Source organism: Chelonia mydas, chromosome 2 (assembly GCF_015237465.2).
Source record: "Chelonia mydas isolate rCheMyd1 chromosome 2, rCheMyd1.pri.v2, whole genome shotgun sequence".
Classification (NCBI taxonomy): domain Eukaryota; kingdom Metazoa; phylum Chordata; order Testudines; family Cheloniidae; genus Chelonia; species Chelonia mydas.
In genome coordinates this window covers 41,081,001-41,097,990 of record NC_057850.1, presented here as the reverse complement: position 1 = coordinate 41,097,990, position 16,990 = coordinate 41,081,001, and the positions used below count along the sequence as shown (strand labels likewise).

The following is a 16,990-nucleotide window of genomic DNA, read 5'->3' as shown; positions in this document are numbered from 1 at the left end:
AGCAGTTAACAGGAACGTCAGAGGAGCAGTGGGGCGGGGGGGGGGGAATAAACATGGGGAAATAGTTTTACTTTGTGTGATGACACATCCATTCCCAGTCTCTATTCAAGCCTAAGTTAATTGTATCCAGTCAGCTCACTGAGGGTCCACCTGGTGCGATCTCAACACACTGCCATTAGGGTCCTCTATTTGAGCTCCTAGCCACTTGCTCTCTGTCTCTTCTTTGCCAAAAAACAGCTTTTTTTTTTATCGTCATATCTTCTGTGAGATTTAGTGAGCTTGTAGGCCTTAATGGTGGACTCTCCCTATACTCAGTTCTTCAAAAACAAGGTGTCCATGAGGCCACACCCTAAGTTCTTGTCTTAAGTGGGGCATCTAGATCAGAACCAAACTTTGGAAGAGCATTTCTGCTGTCATTATTTAAGTAGATTCCGAGCCCCACCTCCATCGTTTACTGCTTAAGAGTCATCTGAGTAGAATACACCTTTTCAACCAGTTGAAGAGAAAAAAAGTCACCTACCTGTACTGCAGTTGTTGTTCTTCCAGATGTGGGTGCAGATGTGTATTCCACAACCCAACTTCTGTCCCTTCTGCACTGAAGTCTCAACTATTGACATTCAGTACGACAGAGAGGGTTCGAGGCAGCACTGCCTTTAAATAGCTATGGGAGGGGCTATGGGGCCAGAGGGCACAAGCATCACCCCAACGGGCAATGTAAAGCAAAATTCTTCCATTTCAGTGCAGTGGGCACATGCACACCAAGTGAAATATATGTCTGCACCCATGTTTTGCAGAACAACAGTTACTATTCAGGTAGGTAACTGTTTGATTCCCATCAATCTTGGAGTAGTGTAGGGCAACACTTTTAGTACTAAAATTTCCTTATTTTTTGATTTACTGTTCCCTCACTTGTATACAAAGGTTCTTTTAAACAATGCGGTTATCCCAAATGTTCTTTTCTACAATAGTGAAATTTAACATGTTAAAAGTAATGCAAGTGATGGCAATGAAAGACGTTAAGCAGAAAAAACATTTTTAAAAAGTCATCTCTCTTTAGAGTCTTATCCTGCTTTTTTTTTTCTTTCTTTTTTTTTTCCTTTCCTTTCTTTTTTTCTTTTTGAGATATGGAAAGGATCATTTTAAAATGGACAGTTCTGGAAAGCAAAATGTCTGTAACTGCCTGGGTAAGATCCATATTGCAGGAGTCTGGCCCCTGACAATGTAGCAGCACAGCTGGCAAAAATCATGGAAACCTGTCCTCTAAAGCTAGGAGAGGATTACAGTCTGCAGAAAGCCTTTAAGGACTTGCTGTTTTCTCACAGAAACATTATAAAAGGTGACGGGAACAAATCTGTCTTAAAACAGCTGTGCTTTTTTTGAAAGGAACATTCTGTCCTCTTGAAGTTACAGACATCAGTGCTGTTTATGTCAGTAAGGCTTGCTCATGTAGATATTGTCCCATCAGGGCTGATCCATGCTGAGGTATGCTTTTACTCCTGCTTCTTGCTTTTGGCAAATACAACCAACCTAGGTGAATGAGTTAGCACAGAAGTTTTAAGGGACGTCCATTTCGCGCCCATTTGCTGAATCTCAAGAGATTCTATTATAACAACCAGTGAACATTCAGATTCTGCTTTTGGAATGGCATACGGACTGATGTGCTGTATAGCCAAGTCATTTATGGAGCTGGCAAGATTAATGATATTTTTTAGGGCTGTCAAGCGATTAAAAAAACTAATTGCGATTAATCACACTGTTAAACAATAATAGAATATCATTTATTTAAATATTTTTGGATGTTTTCTACATTTTTAAATATATTGATTTCAATTACAACACAGAATACAGTGCTCACCTTATATTTATTTTTATTACAAATATTTACACTGTAAAAAACAAAAGAAATCGTATATTTCAATTCACCTAATACAAGTACTTTATAATGAAAGTTGAACTTACAAATCTAGAATTATGTAAAGAAAAAATTCATTCAAAAATAAAACAGTGTAAAACTTTAGAACCTAGAAGTCCATGAAATCCACTTAGTCCTACTTCAGCCAATCGCTCAGACAAACAAGTTTGGTTACAATTTGCAGGAGATAATGCTGCCCACATCTTGTTTACAATGTCACCTGAAAGTGAGAACAGGCGTTCGCATGGCACTGTTGTAGCCGGCATCGCAAGATATTTACGTGCCAGATGCGCTAAAGATTCATACGTCCCTTCATGCTTCAACCACCATTCCAGAATACATGCGTCCATGCTGATGACAGGTTCTGCTCGATAACGATCCAAAGCAGAGCAGACCAACGCATGTTCATTTCATCATCTGAGTCAGATGCCACCAGCAGAAGGTTGATTTTCTTTTTTGGTGGCTCAGGTTCTGTAGTTTCCACATTGGAATGTTGCTCTTTTAAGACATCTGAAAGCATTCTCCACACCTCGTCCCTCTCAGATTTTGGAAGGCACTTCAGATTCTTAAACCTTAGGTCGAGTGCTGTATATGTCGTTAGAAATCTCACATTGGTACCTTCTTTGCGTTTTGTCAAATCTGCTGTGAAAGTGTTCTTAACATGACCTTGTGCTGGGTCATCATCCAAGACTGCTATAACATGAAATATATGGCAGAATGCCGGTAAAACAGAACAGGAGGCATACAGTTCTCCCCCAAGGAGCTCAGTCACAAATTTAATTAATGCATTATTTTTTTAATGAGCATCATCAGCATGGAAGCATGTCCTCTGGAATGGTGATGGAATCATGAAGGGGCATATGAATGTTTAGCATATCTGGCACATAAATACCTTGCAATGCTGGCTACAAAAGTGCCGTGCGAATGCCTGTTCTCACTTTCAGGCAATGTAAATAGGAAGCAGTCAGCAGTATCTCCCATAAATGTAAAAAAAACTTGTTTGTCTTAGCAATTGGCTGAACAAGAAGTAGGACTGAGTGGACTTGTAGGCTCTAAAGTTTTACATTGTTTTGTTTTTGAGTGCTGTTATGTAAATCAAAAAATCTACATTTGTAAGTTACACTTTCATGATAAAAAGATTGCACTATGGTACTTGTTTGGGGTGAATTGAAAAATACTATTTCTTTCGTTAATCATTTTTACAGTGCAAATATTTGTAATAAAAATAATAATATAAAGTGAGCACTTTACACTTTGTATTCTGTGTTGTAATAGAAATCAATATATTTGAAAATGTAGAAAAACATCCAAAAATATTTAATAAATTTCAGTTGGTATTCTATTATTTAACAGTGTGATTAATCGTGATTAATTTTTTTAATTGCAGTTAATTAAACTCTGAAACGTCAGAAGATTCCCCAAACGAGTGTAACTTCCTATTTAACTGAGCACTGTATTGTTTAGCACAGTACAAAACATTGGAAGAGATGATAAAAGAAAATCAAAATACAGTATATGGCATATTTCACACTGCAATTTAAGATGTTCTAGAGCAGAGGTCCCCAACCTTTTTCTTTCTGAGGCCTTCCTAACATGCTATAAAAAATCCACGGCCCACCTGTGCCACAACTGTTTTTCTGTATATCCAGTAGATTAACGCCACCAGTGTTAGGGCAGTTGCCCGGGGCCCCAGAAAGCTAAGTTGGTCAGGCTTCGGCTTCAGCCCAGGGTGGTGGGGCTCAGGCTTCTGCTTTCTGCCCTGGGCACCCCGCAAGTCTAATGCTGGCCCCTCTCTGGTTTATTTTGGTGGACCCTCTGAAATGTCTCATGGGCCCCCCGGGGGGCTCCAGACCTCTGGTCAAGAGCCATTGTTCTAGAGAGCTGAATAAGTCACACACTCACATGTCAGTCCTTTGAACTTGGGTACTTTTGCTTACTAAAACACCATTTTGTTCTAGGCTTTTATGTTCTTTAATTTTGTACAGTGCTTAGGTACCACCAATATATACATTTAATTTTGCTGCCAACTCTTGTGATTTTATCAGAAGTCATATGGTATTTGGTGTTTCTCTGATAGTCCCAGCTCCTAGAATCATCTGACTAAGTAAGAATCTTAGTTTTCATTTAAAAGGAAGTTTATAACCCTCACGAATGTGGAACAAAGCTGGAAAATGTGAACCCTAAAGGCTCAATCATAAGAAAGTAAATAAAAAACCTAAAAGCTGTTTGGTTTCTTTTAATCTCATTTATATATAAAAATTGGTATGCTTGTGGTTGGCAATCCTGTAAATTATATAAAATCCTAATATAGCAAGGTCATAGGGGGTGGTTCAGACTTTGAACTGCATGTGGATATTTTATATAACAAGCACTAGTAAAATAAAAATGTTAAGAATCTGAACAAATGGACATCGCTTTTAAGCAATGAATTTCTAGCACCTGAAATACCTACACAAAGTTGGTGAGAACATTAAGCAAAAGTCTTCACTGAAGAGCTATTATGTGTTCAGTGAAGGAACCTTTTTATTATATTCATATATCCTCTTAAGGGTGCTTAAGAGTAGTGCAGGCTTTAATTTAGGTTCTGAGGTTTTGGCTGCAGGTTTGAGGGATAGAGCTTCTTGATGCTAAATGTACAAGTTCCAGTTTTTTTTTTTTCTTGAGTGGATCCTATATGTGAACAAATGTGGCCAAACAATATAGGAAGATAAAAGGCAGCTTTTAGCTATATGTCATTGATTCTTTTAAGATAGACTGACTTTATTCTGGGCAGAGAAAGCTGTTTAATCTTTCACAAAATGGATTAGGTTTCTTTTCTTAAAGAATGGATCAAGAAGTGGCATGAATGTGCACACACTAATGGATCATCAGTATACTTGTACATTTCAGACCAAAGGGAAATGTGCCAAGAAACTCGTTACTGTTATGGTAATGTTGGTAATGTTGTGCCTCTTGGAGATTGAATGTGAACACTAGTTTGCTTGGCATCACTATATCATTTAGAGAAGTGGAAGAATTTAGCAGGATATAGTCCCTTAGAGCAAATTTTTTTAAAAGAATCAAAGTATTTGGACCAGTAAGGACTTGAATAATTCCTTTTAAGTAGAGACCAGGGTGAAATTCTGGTCCCACTGAAGTGGAGGAGAGTTTGCCAGTGACTTCAAGAGAGCCACAATTTAACGCCTGGTCCTTCTTAAATGTCTAATCGTTTCTTTTGTCCACAAAATTGATTTACCTGATGCAGACGGGGGTCTGTTTTTTGTTCTCTGTGATCATTTGATTTTTCTTTAAATTTATTTTGAAGGGGAGTTGCCTTTAAAATTTATTTTCAACCACTGCTAGAACAGCTTCTGCATGCTTCTTATAGGAAAATGTCTAGTGTTCTTATGTACTACTGACAAAAGATGAAAAATGTAAGAAGTACAGTATCCTTTTTGCTATCCTTTCTCTATGTAATTTTACTGTATCGTTTTAGTTAAGTAAAGGTCTGTTTACATTGTTGATGTAAAACCTCTCAATCTCCATGGACTGTTGGAGATTTGAAGCTTCATGGGATCAGTGCAGACATTCCCGTGTCAGAGGGAGAAAACCAGACATGCTCCATAGCGGCCCTTCTCACCAACTGACAAGTGGTATTGGTGGATTCCTTTCGTTGCTCTTTCTTGGGAGAAGAGTGGACACACTGTCTGTTACAGTCCGCAAAAAGAAAAGGAGGACTTGTGGCACCTTAGAGACTAACAAATTTATTTGAGCATAAGCTTTCGTGAGCTACAGCATAAGCTTATGCTCAAATAAATTTGTTAGTTTCTAAGGTGCCACAAGTCCTCCTTTTCTTTTTGCGAATACAGACTAACACGTCTGCTACTCTGAAACTTGTTACAGTCTGGGGTCCTTCAACAAGCGTATTCACAGTCAGGGCTGTATTTTAATGTCCATCTGTGGAGATTTAAGCACAGGAACCCTCATTAATGTCAATAATAGATTAGAAACATGCACCTTTGTACATGAATCCAAAAACGCACCCTACAGTTCATAGTTTGCTAGACTGTTCATTATTGCCTCAAAACCTGTGTTAACATACTTCTGTACAGTTGTGTTATCTAGCTCAGCATGGAAAGTCTAGTTCTTTCGTTACCATTTTAGGGCAGATTATGAAATTACAAGAGGGTAATGTTGCCTTGACAGAATTATGAAGACAAGTTGGGTAATATCAGCTGGTATTGAATACAGCTGCCCACCTACTTACCAGTACTTCCCGCAGGAAGCACATTACACCTGCACTGCAGAGACTCTACTGGCTTCCGTTTCATGCAAGTCAGGGTGTTGGCATTGATCTATAACACTCTCTTTACTGTTTGTATTCTGTGTATCTCAGAAAGATCCTCTCCTCTTAGTTTTTAACCCAGAGGTTGTGATGACGCACTCAAGATGACAAGCTCTAGAAATAATTATTTTGGGGGCTGGGAAGATGAAGTTCACAGTGGAAATTCCCCAGACTCTTTTGGTCTGACACAGGTTTTGACCTTCACAGCATGTTGCAAACCCTGTTTCTTTATTGTAGGTTTTTTTTCAGGGCTGAGTAAGGATGAGTAGATTCAGATTAGGTTAAACTTGACTTTTGTTTTTTATAGAGTTTTTAAAGACTGCATTGTGTGTACATCTGGAGCGTCAGGTTAGGTGTGTTTTATAAATCAAAATGTATAAAGAAGCTCTGTGCATGGAAGGGGATTTAATAGTCTCAGTCATTGATATCTGATTTGTAAAAAGATAATAGGGTGACTGACAATCAGTAAGAAAATGTGTTTTAAAGAAAATTTAAATAGAAGTTTCCTTGGTAAGAAGAGAGCTGTCTAATAAATAGATTACTATGGAAGTGTTTAGACTGTAGTCAGATAATATCAAATCATTAAAAAAAATTATTGCCAAAAAGGGACTTAAGTTTGTGCTTTTGTGCTTATAAATCTGAACATTCAGAATTAGGAGGAGCAGAAACTTTACCACTAGCTGAATTTAACAGCCTCATCTCTCCTTGAAAAAGCTTCATCACAAATTTAAAAAAAAAAAAAAACTTGAGCAGTCAGAAAAAAATCATCCTTAAAATAGGAAAAAAATGTAAATGATCATTTGAAAAAATATAGAAGTTTCACTAAAATAAGGGGGATAATGCAGATAACATATTTAAACAAAACCTGAGTGAAGTTCAGGAAGAACAGAATCTGAAAGGGTTTCTTCAGAAGTTCTGTTTTTGTTTTTTATAGTTTTTTATCACATTCATCACCCTATTTAGCCCAGTCAAATTATTTTTCTCAATTGAATTGCTTAAAAGTGGCTGTTTGTCATAAAAATCAAAAATGTGCGTTTCTCTCCCTGATCAACTACAGAAAGTTTTGACAAGAAAAAGAACTATGCCCTTCTGCCTGAAGAGAAAATATCCTGATTGACAAGTCAAAGATTTACTTCTGTGCATCTGAATAGACTTTGCAAGATCACAAATATTGTATATTTTGTCATAATTTTAAGGTGTCTTTATGACTCCAGATTACCTTCATGCTCCTTTTCTTATTTGTTGCCTTCCAATTTGTGCTTAATACGGGTTTTAGAAAGATGGGATGAGTCAGATGGAGGGGCCCAGACATCATTTAAAATGCATTCTGAAAAACTTTAGAACACAGAATAGCATTTCAAACTTCTGACCCAATGCTTTCTAATGCTAAAAAGTATCTGAAGATGCCTATCACTATGGAATGTAAGAGCATGTGCACCAAGTGGATATAAACTGGCCACCAGGAAGTTTAGACTTGAAATTAGAGGAAGGTTTCTAACCATCAGAGGAGTGAAGTTTTAGAATAGCCTTCCAAGGGAAGCAGTGGGAGCAAAAGATCTATCTGGCTTTAAGATTAAACTCGATAAGTTTATGGAGGAGATGGTATGATGGGATAACATGATTTTGGTAATTAATTGATCTTTAAATATTCATGGTAAATAGGCCTAATGGCCTGTGATGGGATGTTAGATGGGGTAGGATCTGAGTTACCCAGGAAAGAATTTTCTGTAGTATGTGGCTGGTGAATCTTGCCCATATGCTCAGGGTTTAGCTGATTGCCATATTTGGGGTCGGGAAGGAATTTTCCTCCAGGGCAGATTGGAAGAGGCCCTGGAGGTTTTTCGCCTTCCTCTGTAGCATGGGGCACGAGTCACTTGCTGGAGGATTCTCTGCTCCTTGAAGTCTTTAAACCACGATTTGAGGACTTCAGTAGCTCAGACATAGGTGAGAGGTTTTTCGCAGGAGTGGGTGGGTGAAATTCTGTGGCCTGCGTTGTGCAGGAGGTTGGACTAGATGATCATAATGGTCCCTTCTGACCTTAGTATCTATGAATCTATAAGTCCTTCAACTTTTTCTGGTAGCTCTGATGTTCTCACAATTATTCTTCTTAGAGTTCTATTTAACAATGAATTGATAAGGACTCCACTAATGGACATCATACTTCACTCTGGTCTTGCATCCAGTCTCTTGTGAAATTTTCAACATCATCTACCCTCTTTTCTAAAGCATCAGTTTTAGATGACTGAGGGTGATTCAAGGTCATGGTTCCAGAAAGATTTGCATTAAGCAGGGTGGTTGATATCCTCTTCAAGGAGGTTTGAGGAGGGGATAGATGTGCTTTTTCTGCTGAGCAAACAGCATCTCAAACAGCTGCAACAAATGGAGATTGAGGTAGATGACCAGAACTAAAAGTCCTTCTTTTTTCATATCCTCTGCTTTAGAAATCTCCACTGTATGAGAACCTGAGACTCCATTAGACTCCTTCTCATCTCTGTTAGTTTCTTTAGGAAGACCAGTAAACCAGTAGTTGCTTAGGCATCTGTTAACTGTCCTCCCTCCCTCCTCCCCTCATGCACACACTCTTACTGTTGTGACATCATACAAAATCTCCCCTCACCCCCCACCAACACCCTCACAGATATTCTGATAACATCTCTTTGTAGTCTTTCCAGTCCTTAGTGAGCATACTGTTATTGTAAGCCAATCAGTCTCATTTAATTTTTCATAGTTCTTTCTGGACACACTTCTGAGGAGAAAACTTATTTTTATTGTTCTTAGAGAACCTCAGTTTCAACAAGTTAATAAGAAATTCTAAGGTACCACTGCCTATCCAGCTGCCTCATGAGCTATAGATTGTATATACCCCTTATGGTAGTTTCTCACCAAGTTCCCATGAGCTTTTGAAGATTTAATTATAAACTGACTAAAATAGATGTCTTTGATAACTGGTGACCTATTTTAAATTGACAGCCTTTGTGAAGAATATTTTTTGGTATAAGAATGGCATCTGAAAAAGCCCTTCTTTCTGCAGCCTTTTAAAAGGATGTTTAATAATGACTAATGCAGTCAGTATATGACCCTTTGTCTTATAGCAAAGTATTTGGGTTTACTGCTATGCCTAAATTAGATTTGTGTTTATGAATGTACAATGTTCAGTATCACTTGGATCAAACAATATTCTACATGTGTAAGCAGCTGCAAATTATATATGCACATTTTTATAAGAGTCATCGAAAGAATAATTGCATTCCAGGGTGCAAAATTAAATGTTGCATTGTTGTCCTACAATTTTCATATTGACATACATGGTATCTTCCTGTAAAGAGCAAACCAGAAAAACCTACCCTTTTGGAAGCTGTGTTTTCTGTCTGCAAATTTACTTTGCTTGCTGCTATCTGAGCTGCCCTATCTTCTCTTGCCTATGGCCTGATCCATGAATTAGTCATGTATGTCAGTGATATTGTGTCACCTGCTACTTAGCAAATGTGGAAGCTTTGTTTCCTGGGATGTTGTCAGATATGTCAGTTGTACCATAAATGTAAGCGCTAATCTCTTCAAGTTTATAAAATTAAGGTTGTTTCTCTGTGTTTTCTAACTTACAGGACCAGATCATGTGGTGTAAATGAGTACAGTTCTCTTGACGGCAGTGGAACTGCACTGATTTACTGAGGATCTGGACCTTCATTTTTAATGTCTTTCATGTGTGTACTTGCGGCCAAAATTCTGGAATCCCTCCTTCTGCCAGGAAGGCATAGTCTCAGCTTTGTGTGGCCACTACTCATGTCCCAATGCATATTAGCTAGGAGAGGGAACTGGCTGTCTCATAATAGGCAGGTCTACCCTTTCTTCTTGCTACCCTCCTTCTACTCTTCCCATCTTACCGCTGGGTGGAGAATTTGAGGGAGAACTTTCACATGTCTATCAAACCTAACTACTGGAGCCAGCAGCCTGGGGACTCACCCAGAGTGAATGGTGGCTCAGGGGATTGGGAATGGCTTTTCACCTCTGGCTCCCCAGCTGAAACGATTCTAGGATGGTAAAGTAGCTACCATCTACCATCTAATGGCTGTTTGGCCTGCATGAAATGAGTTGGTAGTGTCAGTCCAGCATGGAGTAGACAAGTGTCCACAGTACAGTTGACTGTCTCAACAGAGAACCTGTGGGTTGAGTGGACATAGAAATGGAATGATCATCTTATCCCTGCAGGTAAAGATGGAGGCGTATTAGCAGAGAGTGTGGGGAAGCTTTCATTGTCATTGAATCATTTGTGCCCATACCATGGATAAGCAGAGAATTTCAGCCTGAGGGCTGTCAGCCCAGCATTCTCCATGTTCTCTACACTAACGCTGCTGCAAAAGAATGGCATGCTCATCAGAAATCTGGCTAAAGCTACTGCTTATTTAGCATGGACAGAGTCCAGACTCTTTACCTCATCAGTGTTTATAACCTCACCCTTTTTCTTTCTCTGCCCACAGAGTCATTGGTTTCCTTGAAGCTTTTGTGTGCATAAAGTTTGGTCAAGAGCTCTTCTCCAAAACACAAATATTGTATGTTGTGTTTTGGCTTCTTTGTGTGGTAAGTGAGACTTCTCGCTCATGAAACACTGTGCCCAGCAATGCCTTGAGGCCTCGATCCTGCAAACCTTATGTACCTGGGTAGTGTGTACATATACAAGAACTCCTGCTGAATTCAGTAAGTAAGGACTTCTTAACCCAGTAAGAGTTGAAGATATGAGCCCTAATACTTTTGAAAATTATTGATGCTACTATGAATTTGTAAATACTCTTTCTTTAGTAAACAAATTGAATTTACTAATATTCTCAGAAACAAAGGGCCAAACTCTCTCAAATGGAGTAATTGCATTGACTCAGTGCAATTAAACCAGTAGAGATCTTGGCCCAAACTTCTGTAAAGTTCTGGTCCTGCTTTGAGCAGGGGGTTGGACTAGATGACCTCCTGAGGTCCCTGATATTCTATGATTCTATAAACATTTTTATGTTGTTTTTTCCACCCTCTTGTAGGCTGTTACGACTTTCCTGTGTTTATATGGAATGGTTTGGTATGCGGAGTACTATGGCCACCGAGAAAAGGTACTTTGGTGGGGACTCAGTTTTTATTTTAAGCCAAAATTAAACTGCAGCAAAGCCATATTGTTATAAGTTCTTGTAAAGAGAATTCTGACACAGGAATCAAGGGTGTGATCCAGAGTCCTTTGAAGTGAGTTGGAAACACTTCCATTGAAGTCATTTGGCTTTGGAGTGAGCCCGAAGTGTGGTGTTGTCTCCAAGGAGCACTGTAATCCTAGCTATATGAAATAGGGCTGGAACTTTATCAAAGACTGGAATAATAAATAACTAATGTCTCCACTGTCTACGTGAAAAGATCAGAAGAATATGAAAAATATTGAGAAAAGCTTTGTTAAAGGACAGACCACCTTGGAGCTGTTGCTTTATTGCCATTTTACGGTCCCATTGTTGTATCAGCTATTTGTGCTTGATAACGAGATGGGGAAAGGCCTTTAATTCCATTAGCATTTTCGTCAGAATTCTTGCTGCAGCTTTAATGCTACAAGTCCTAACCGAAAATGTAGTGGAGAGGAGAAGTAGAGATTGACTCAGCCTCCCCATGACGTGTGTCCTCCTTGTCTTTACAGACCTTGTCGGAAAGCGAGGACAGTCCATACAGCCCAGATGCCTCATGGCTTCATTCTAAATTCACTAAAGGTACTGCTGCTTTGCATGCACATTTTCAGTGTCGTATCACTGGGAATACAGCTCAGTCCTAATAAATGTAGCTTGAGAAACCTGCAGTATAGGTTATTTGATTTACTTTCTGACCCTCGCAATTCAAGTGCATATAGAAATAAGCTGCAAAAGCCACTTTTATTTTTCCCCACTGATTTTCTTTCGTTTCGTTAGAATGTGATTCAGTTTTTAATGGAACAAATGGCTCCTCCACCTGTTGCTGTTCCATTCCTTCCTGACAGTGAATGTTTGAGATTGGAGAATTTCACAACCTTGTTGGGCAGGTTTTCTCACTGAACAGCCCCTGTATGGCTTCAAGTGAACAATGTGAAATGTGCTTTTATGCCTGCTTATTAGTGAGCAGGCAGGTATGTGCCCAGGAGCTTATGTTCCTACTGACACTTACTAAGGGCTTGATGACATGAACATTTAGTTCATGGCAAGTTGGGGTGCCAGTCTACCCTGCACTAGCCTGCCACAGACTAACTGTCTATGTGGACCCTACTGATGTGCGTTTTGTTTCAAAGAGAACTAGATCAAAGTATATTAGTTAGTTAACGAACTTAATGCAGTTCAGCAGGGTCCACACGGACAGTTAGTCAGCCACTTTTTATTGCAATGAAAGTCAAATAGGCAGCCTGTTTTCTCCTTCTTACACTTTAGTGAGGACCTTCCTGTGGAAAAAGGACAAAATTAGCATCTGGAAACTACCATTCAGAGGTTACACTCCAGGTGTATTTACAACGTTAAAACAATATTTTCTTTTCATTTTAACTTCCTGGAGTCCTGACACTTGAAGCACTTAAATGTGTTTTTCTTCAGTTGCATACACAGATTTCCTAGGTTGCCTGTATTGATTTCTTTTTGGTTTGTTATTTAAAGAAGCGTATTGATTTCTTTAAAAAAATACATACATTGAAATAGATTTTTCAAGCATAGAAAAAGAAAAAACTCTAATTGTTGGTCTAAAAACTTTGACCGTGTCCCCTGACTTCATCAGAGTTATCTGCTCAATAGCAAATTTTCTGCTAAAGTGTGCATGAGGTTAATGCCAGCGTATATTAATCATCATCAGACCTCTCCACCTGCACAGGCCCAATGTGTATGACAAAGATCCAAAATGAGAGATACTAAACAATTATTCATGCAGGAAACTTGGTGATGTGAGGATTCGTTCCATAATTCTCTTCAACCTCAGGTTCATGGTTCTTAATTTCTAATGTAAAAAATTATCAACAGTATGAGGGAGATGGCAAATTAAAATGAGTGACATCAGTGTAAATGAGGGACACTTCTGCATCACATTTTAATTTGTTAAATTTTTGAAGTTGCCTTGCAGATGCTGACAGAATAAATGTTTTAATTTGGCCACTAGATGGAGTGCTAGTATCAAACAAATAGTTTCCGCCTGAAATAATTAGTTTAAACGTTACATATCTAGGAAACCTTAAAAACTAAAACAGTGACGAATTGCTTTCAACAGTCAGCTCCAAATCTTAAATGAATTTTGATTTCTCTGTAGGTACTGAAGATAGTCCACCAAAACATTCAGGCAACATCGAGAGCCATTCATCTAGAAGAAGGAATCGTCATTCCAAAACAAAAGTAACCAATGGAATTGGCAAGAAATAAGATCAGTCTCTAAAGATGTTCCAGAGTGTGCCTAGACATGAGAAGGAAAACTGGACCTGGTTCTGAATTCCCTATTAGAAGGTTAATAAGAAAACAAGATGGGGGGGAAATGTTTGCAGCAACCGAAGGGTCCTAGTACCTTTTAAGATGTAGCCATCAGTGTATTGCAGATCATTGCCTGTTGCCACGTGCCATTCACTGACTTAAATCTAATTTCTTCAGCACTTGGCATTCAGAAACAAGTAGTAGTATGTTGAAAGGAAGAATAGTTTGCTCTTGGCAGGTATGTAAAGGTGTATGTTCAGGTATCCCGATTTGCATTTTTAATATCTTTGTTAGTTGAGAACGTTAACCCAAAGGCTAATGGATGATAACCAGATGTTTGGGAGGGGGAACGCCAGGGGATTGATTGGTTGTTTTTGTGTCTTTGTTTTGATTAGTTCCTTTGTTTTGAAACATACACAATCTTTGATTAAAATCAGACAACTAAACTTTTCCATACTAATGGTTCTTTTTATTTTAAGTATTTAAACAAAATTCCATATTTCTATCCAATTGCTCATTTTTATTTAAAAAATCTCCACTCGGTGGCAGGATTTTACCAACTGGGGTATGTGTCCAGGTTTCTTTAGAAAGATTGCAGAGTTAATTTCAAATGTTTCCTTGTTTCTGATTCTGTTCCCTATCCCGTTTGTTAAAGCCTAATACCAGTGCATATATGAAACCTGTTACACAGTAGTGAGGGCTGTACCTGTTGACCCCGGGGGCAGATGTAGTAGTGTTCAGTTTACACACACCTCCCCCCCATTTACCGCTATGTATTTGCTGCCATTAGCTGCACGTAATGTTGTGTACGGTACTAGTAGGCATTACTCTTTCAGTTGCGTCATACTTTGTAAAATACTTGCCCCTTGCTTTGCCTCAAGTTTTAAATAAGATTCATGTTAAAGGCAGCTTGAGGGCTTTTGGTACTGCCCAGTCTGGTGATGGGCAGCTTCTTCACAAAGTACTGCAGCTCACTTTTTTGTAAGTTTATAATCATTCGTAAAGACTCATTGTGTTGCTGAGAGTAGAAGGGGTCACACAATATTTTTGTGTTTATACAGTGTTTTCCTATTTCCTAACATGCTATCAAACAGCAAATAAACCACATATTTGAAACATCCATACTAATTATGATCTCAAAGTGGGTGATGCCCTCAAACTGCAGCTAGCATAACGATTGTTCTTTAAGTAAACCTGCGAAATCAGTTAGTTCCTGAACTAAGTTATCAGATTTTTGATTTTTTTTTTTTTTTTTTTTTTTTTTTTTTGGTGCCAACTGGGTTGTGGGGCCTATAACCCTAGAGAGCTCAGCAAAGCAGACAGGTTAAGACAAATAAATAACATCCATGAGTCACTAGTCCTTGTAATAACTAAGATTTAATTTCTGAGAAATGTTACTGTGATTTGCCACACGTTATGTACTAGTAAAGTAAAATGCTGTAAAGACTTTATCATACAAGTGTATGATACTGTAAATAGGAAAACCATCCTATGTGTATTCCATGACGACCTATGTGCCACAGATTATCAACATTTTGAATACACTTATGCTGCTGCCTAACTCATTGGAAGCCCTTTTAATTTTCTTCAGTCCAACACAAATGTACAACTTAAGAACTAAATTGTATTGAAGGCTGCTATGTCATTTTTCTGCAACTATGTTGAATTTTATAGGAAAAAAGGCCTGGAAGACTTCTTTGGATTTTTCTACAAAAATTCTTTTTTCATTTATATTACCAAAGCTGTGGTCTGTGGCATCTCCATTTGTTCTTAGCATGCTGCTTATTGTTGAATGTATTAGCAAGTTTCTTTGGCTATTCGAAATTGTTACTTTTATATTTCACTCGTTTATAATTCAGTCACTGCAAGACTGAGGATGGCATTGTGAATTGTTTTTCCTATTGATTCAGTACCAAAGCAGGAAGCTGAAGTTTAACATCATATTTACATTTTGTATTTCAGATGTATAATTTTTATTTTAAAGGACACAGTTTTTCAAAGGTAAGAGCTTGTTTTGTACTTGCAAAATATGTGCATACTCGCATTGTACATATAAAACACACCGTGGCTTGTGTAAACTGGGGCTTATGTGTACAGTTATCCATTTCCCACACACAGTGAGTATATGCGAATGTTTTGCAAGTGCAGAATTGGTGCTCACATTTGTGAATTGGACCCTAAAAATTTTAAAAAGGAAATATGAAGAAAGTTGAAGGTTCATCTGTTGAAGGTTCTGACTTCTGTTACACTAGCACAGGTCTGACCAGTAAAACATAAGTCAGGACCTTCAACTCATAACGCCTATGGAAAAGGAATGTGCAGAAAAAACATCTTTCACGTTTCCCCAGTGTGTTTTTTGTTTTTACTTTTTTGAAAATTAAAGGGAGAGTTGGGGATGCAGGGGGGGAATTAAGTAGAGTCTTTTACGTAGTTTGAAAAATGGCACCTTCTGCACTCCGCCAGCAATCCTGGCTGAGATTGACAAGTGTTCTGACAATTAATCTGCTGGCTGACAAGTGCTATTTCCACTCCATTTTCCATGGCAATGGGCCTTGCATTGGCACAAATAGGATGGTGCTTTTGATCACTGCTGTAAATCTGAAGTAATTATCATTTCCCCCCTTATCGCTGAACTCCATATACAGTCCATCTGCAATGGCCAATGAGAATGAATAACTTGAGCTGTTACATTAACTAATTTCCTTGTATCAAGAATTCTGCTGCTTGAATAGTCATTGTTACTGTTACAAATGCACTGTCCCTTTTTTACCCATTCTTTGTCCTTCCATGTTTTCTCATCTTGCCTTCCTTTTATTCTTTTCTCTCTCCTATTATTCTGTCCTCCAGTTTTAAAACAAGCTATTCCCTGCCGTTGAAAGGACTGAATTTGCCCTCCAGAGACGTTACTCAATGTCAGTCATTGAAGGGGGGCTAATTCAGTCCAGCATGGCTTAAGCAGAGGATAGTGGCAACACTTTACAACACTGAGTGGATTTAATAGCGGTAGACAGTTTTCAGGATGGGGAATGCTGGGAGGGTATAAAATGAACCGGAAGCCACCAAAAGTGAACCTCACTACCAGCTGCTAGTATTAAAGCTGGATGGAGAGCTGTGTAAATCAAACACAGTCTCTAATAAAATACATGGAGGAGCTTGATTTCTGTTGTTCTTTTGTTACTCGGCTGTGAAGAAAATAGTTTGCTGTTTCATCTATTAAAGCCTTGGTATTTACTACATTATTACAAGATAGTGTGATAATGTAGTAAATGCTGTGTCTGGATAGTGAATACAAACAATATGTGCCAATACCAATTACCATGTATTTAACATTGT

The 16,990-nt window shown here is 38.4% G+C and overlaps 1 protein-coding gene across 2 annotated transcripts in view; it reads left to right on the top strand.

The window, feature by feature from the left end:
* PTDSS1 (phosphatidylserine synthase 1) overlaps nucleotides 1-14,113 on the top strand; it is a 49,026-nt gene extending 34,913 nt beyond the window's left edge. For both annotated transcript variants that reach the window (XM_007055989.4, XM_037892240.2), the window contains exons 10-13: nucleotides 10,712-10,811; nucleotides 11,258-11,326; nucleotides 11,890-11,959; nucleotides 13,503-14,113. In XM_007055989.4, coding sequence (XP_007056051.3) covers nucleotides 10,712-10,811; nucleotides 11,258-11,326; nucleotides 11,890-11,959; nucleotides 13,503-13,612 — 349 coding nt within the window. In that variant the 3' untranslated portion in view covers nucleotides 13,613-14,113. The remainder of the gene's footprint in view (nucleotides 1-10,711; nucleotides 10,812-11,257; nucleotides 11,327-11,889; nucleotides 11,960-13,502) is intronic.
* The last annotated feature ends 2,877 nt before the right edge of the window (nucleotides 14,114-16,990 follow it).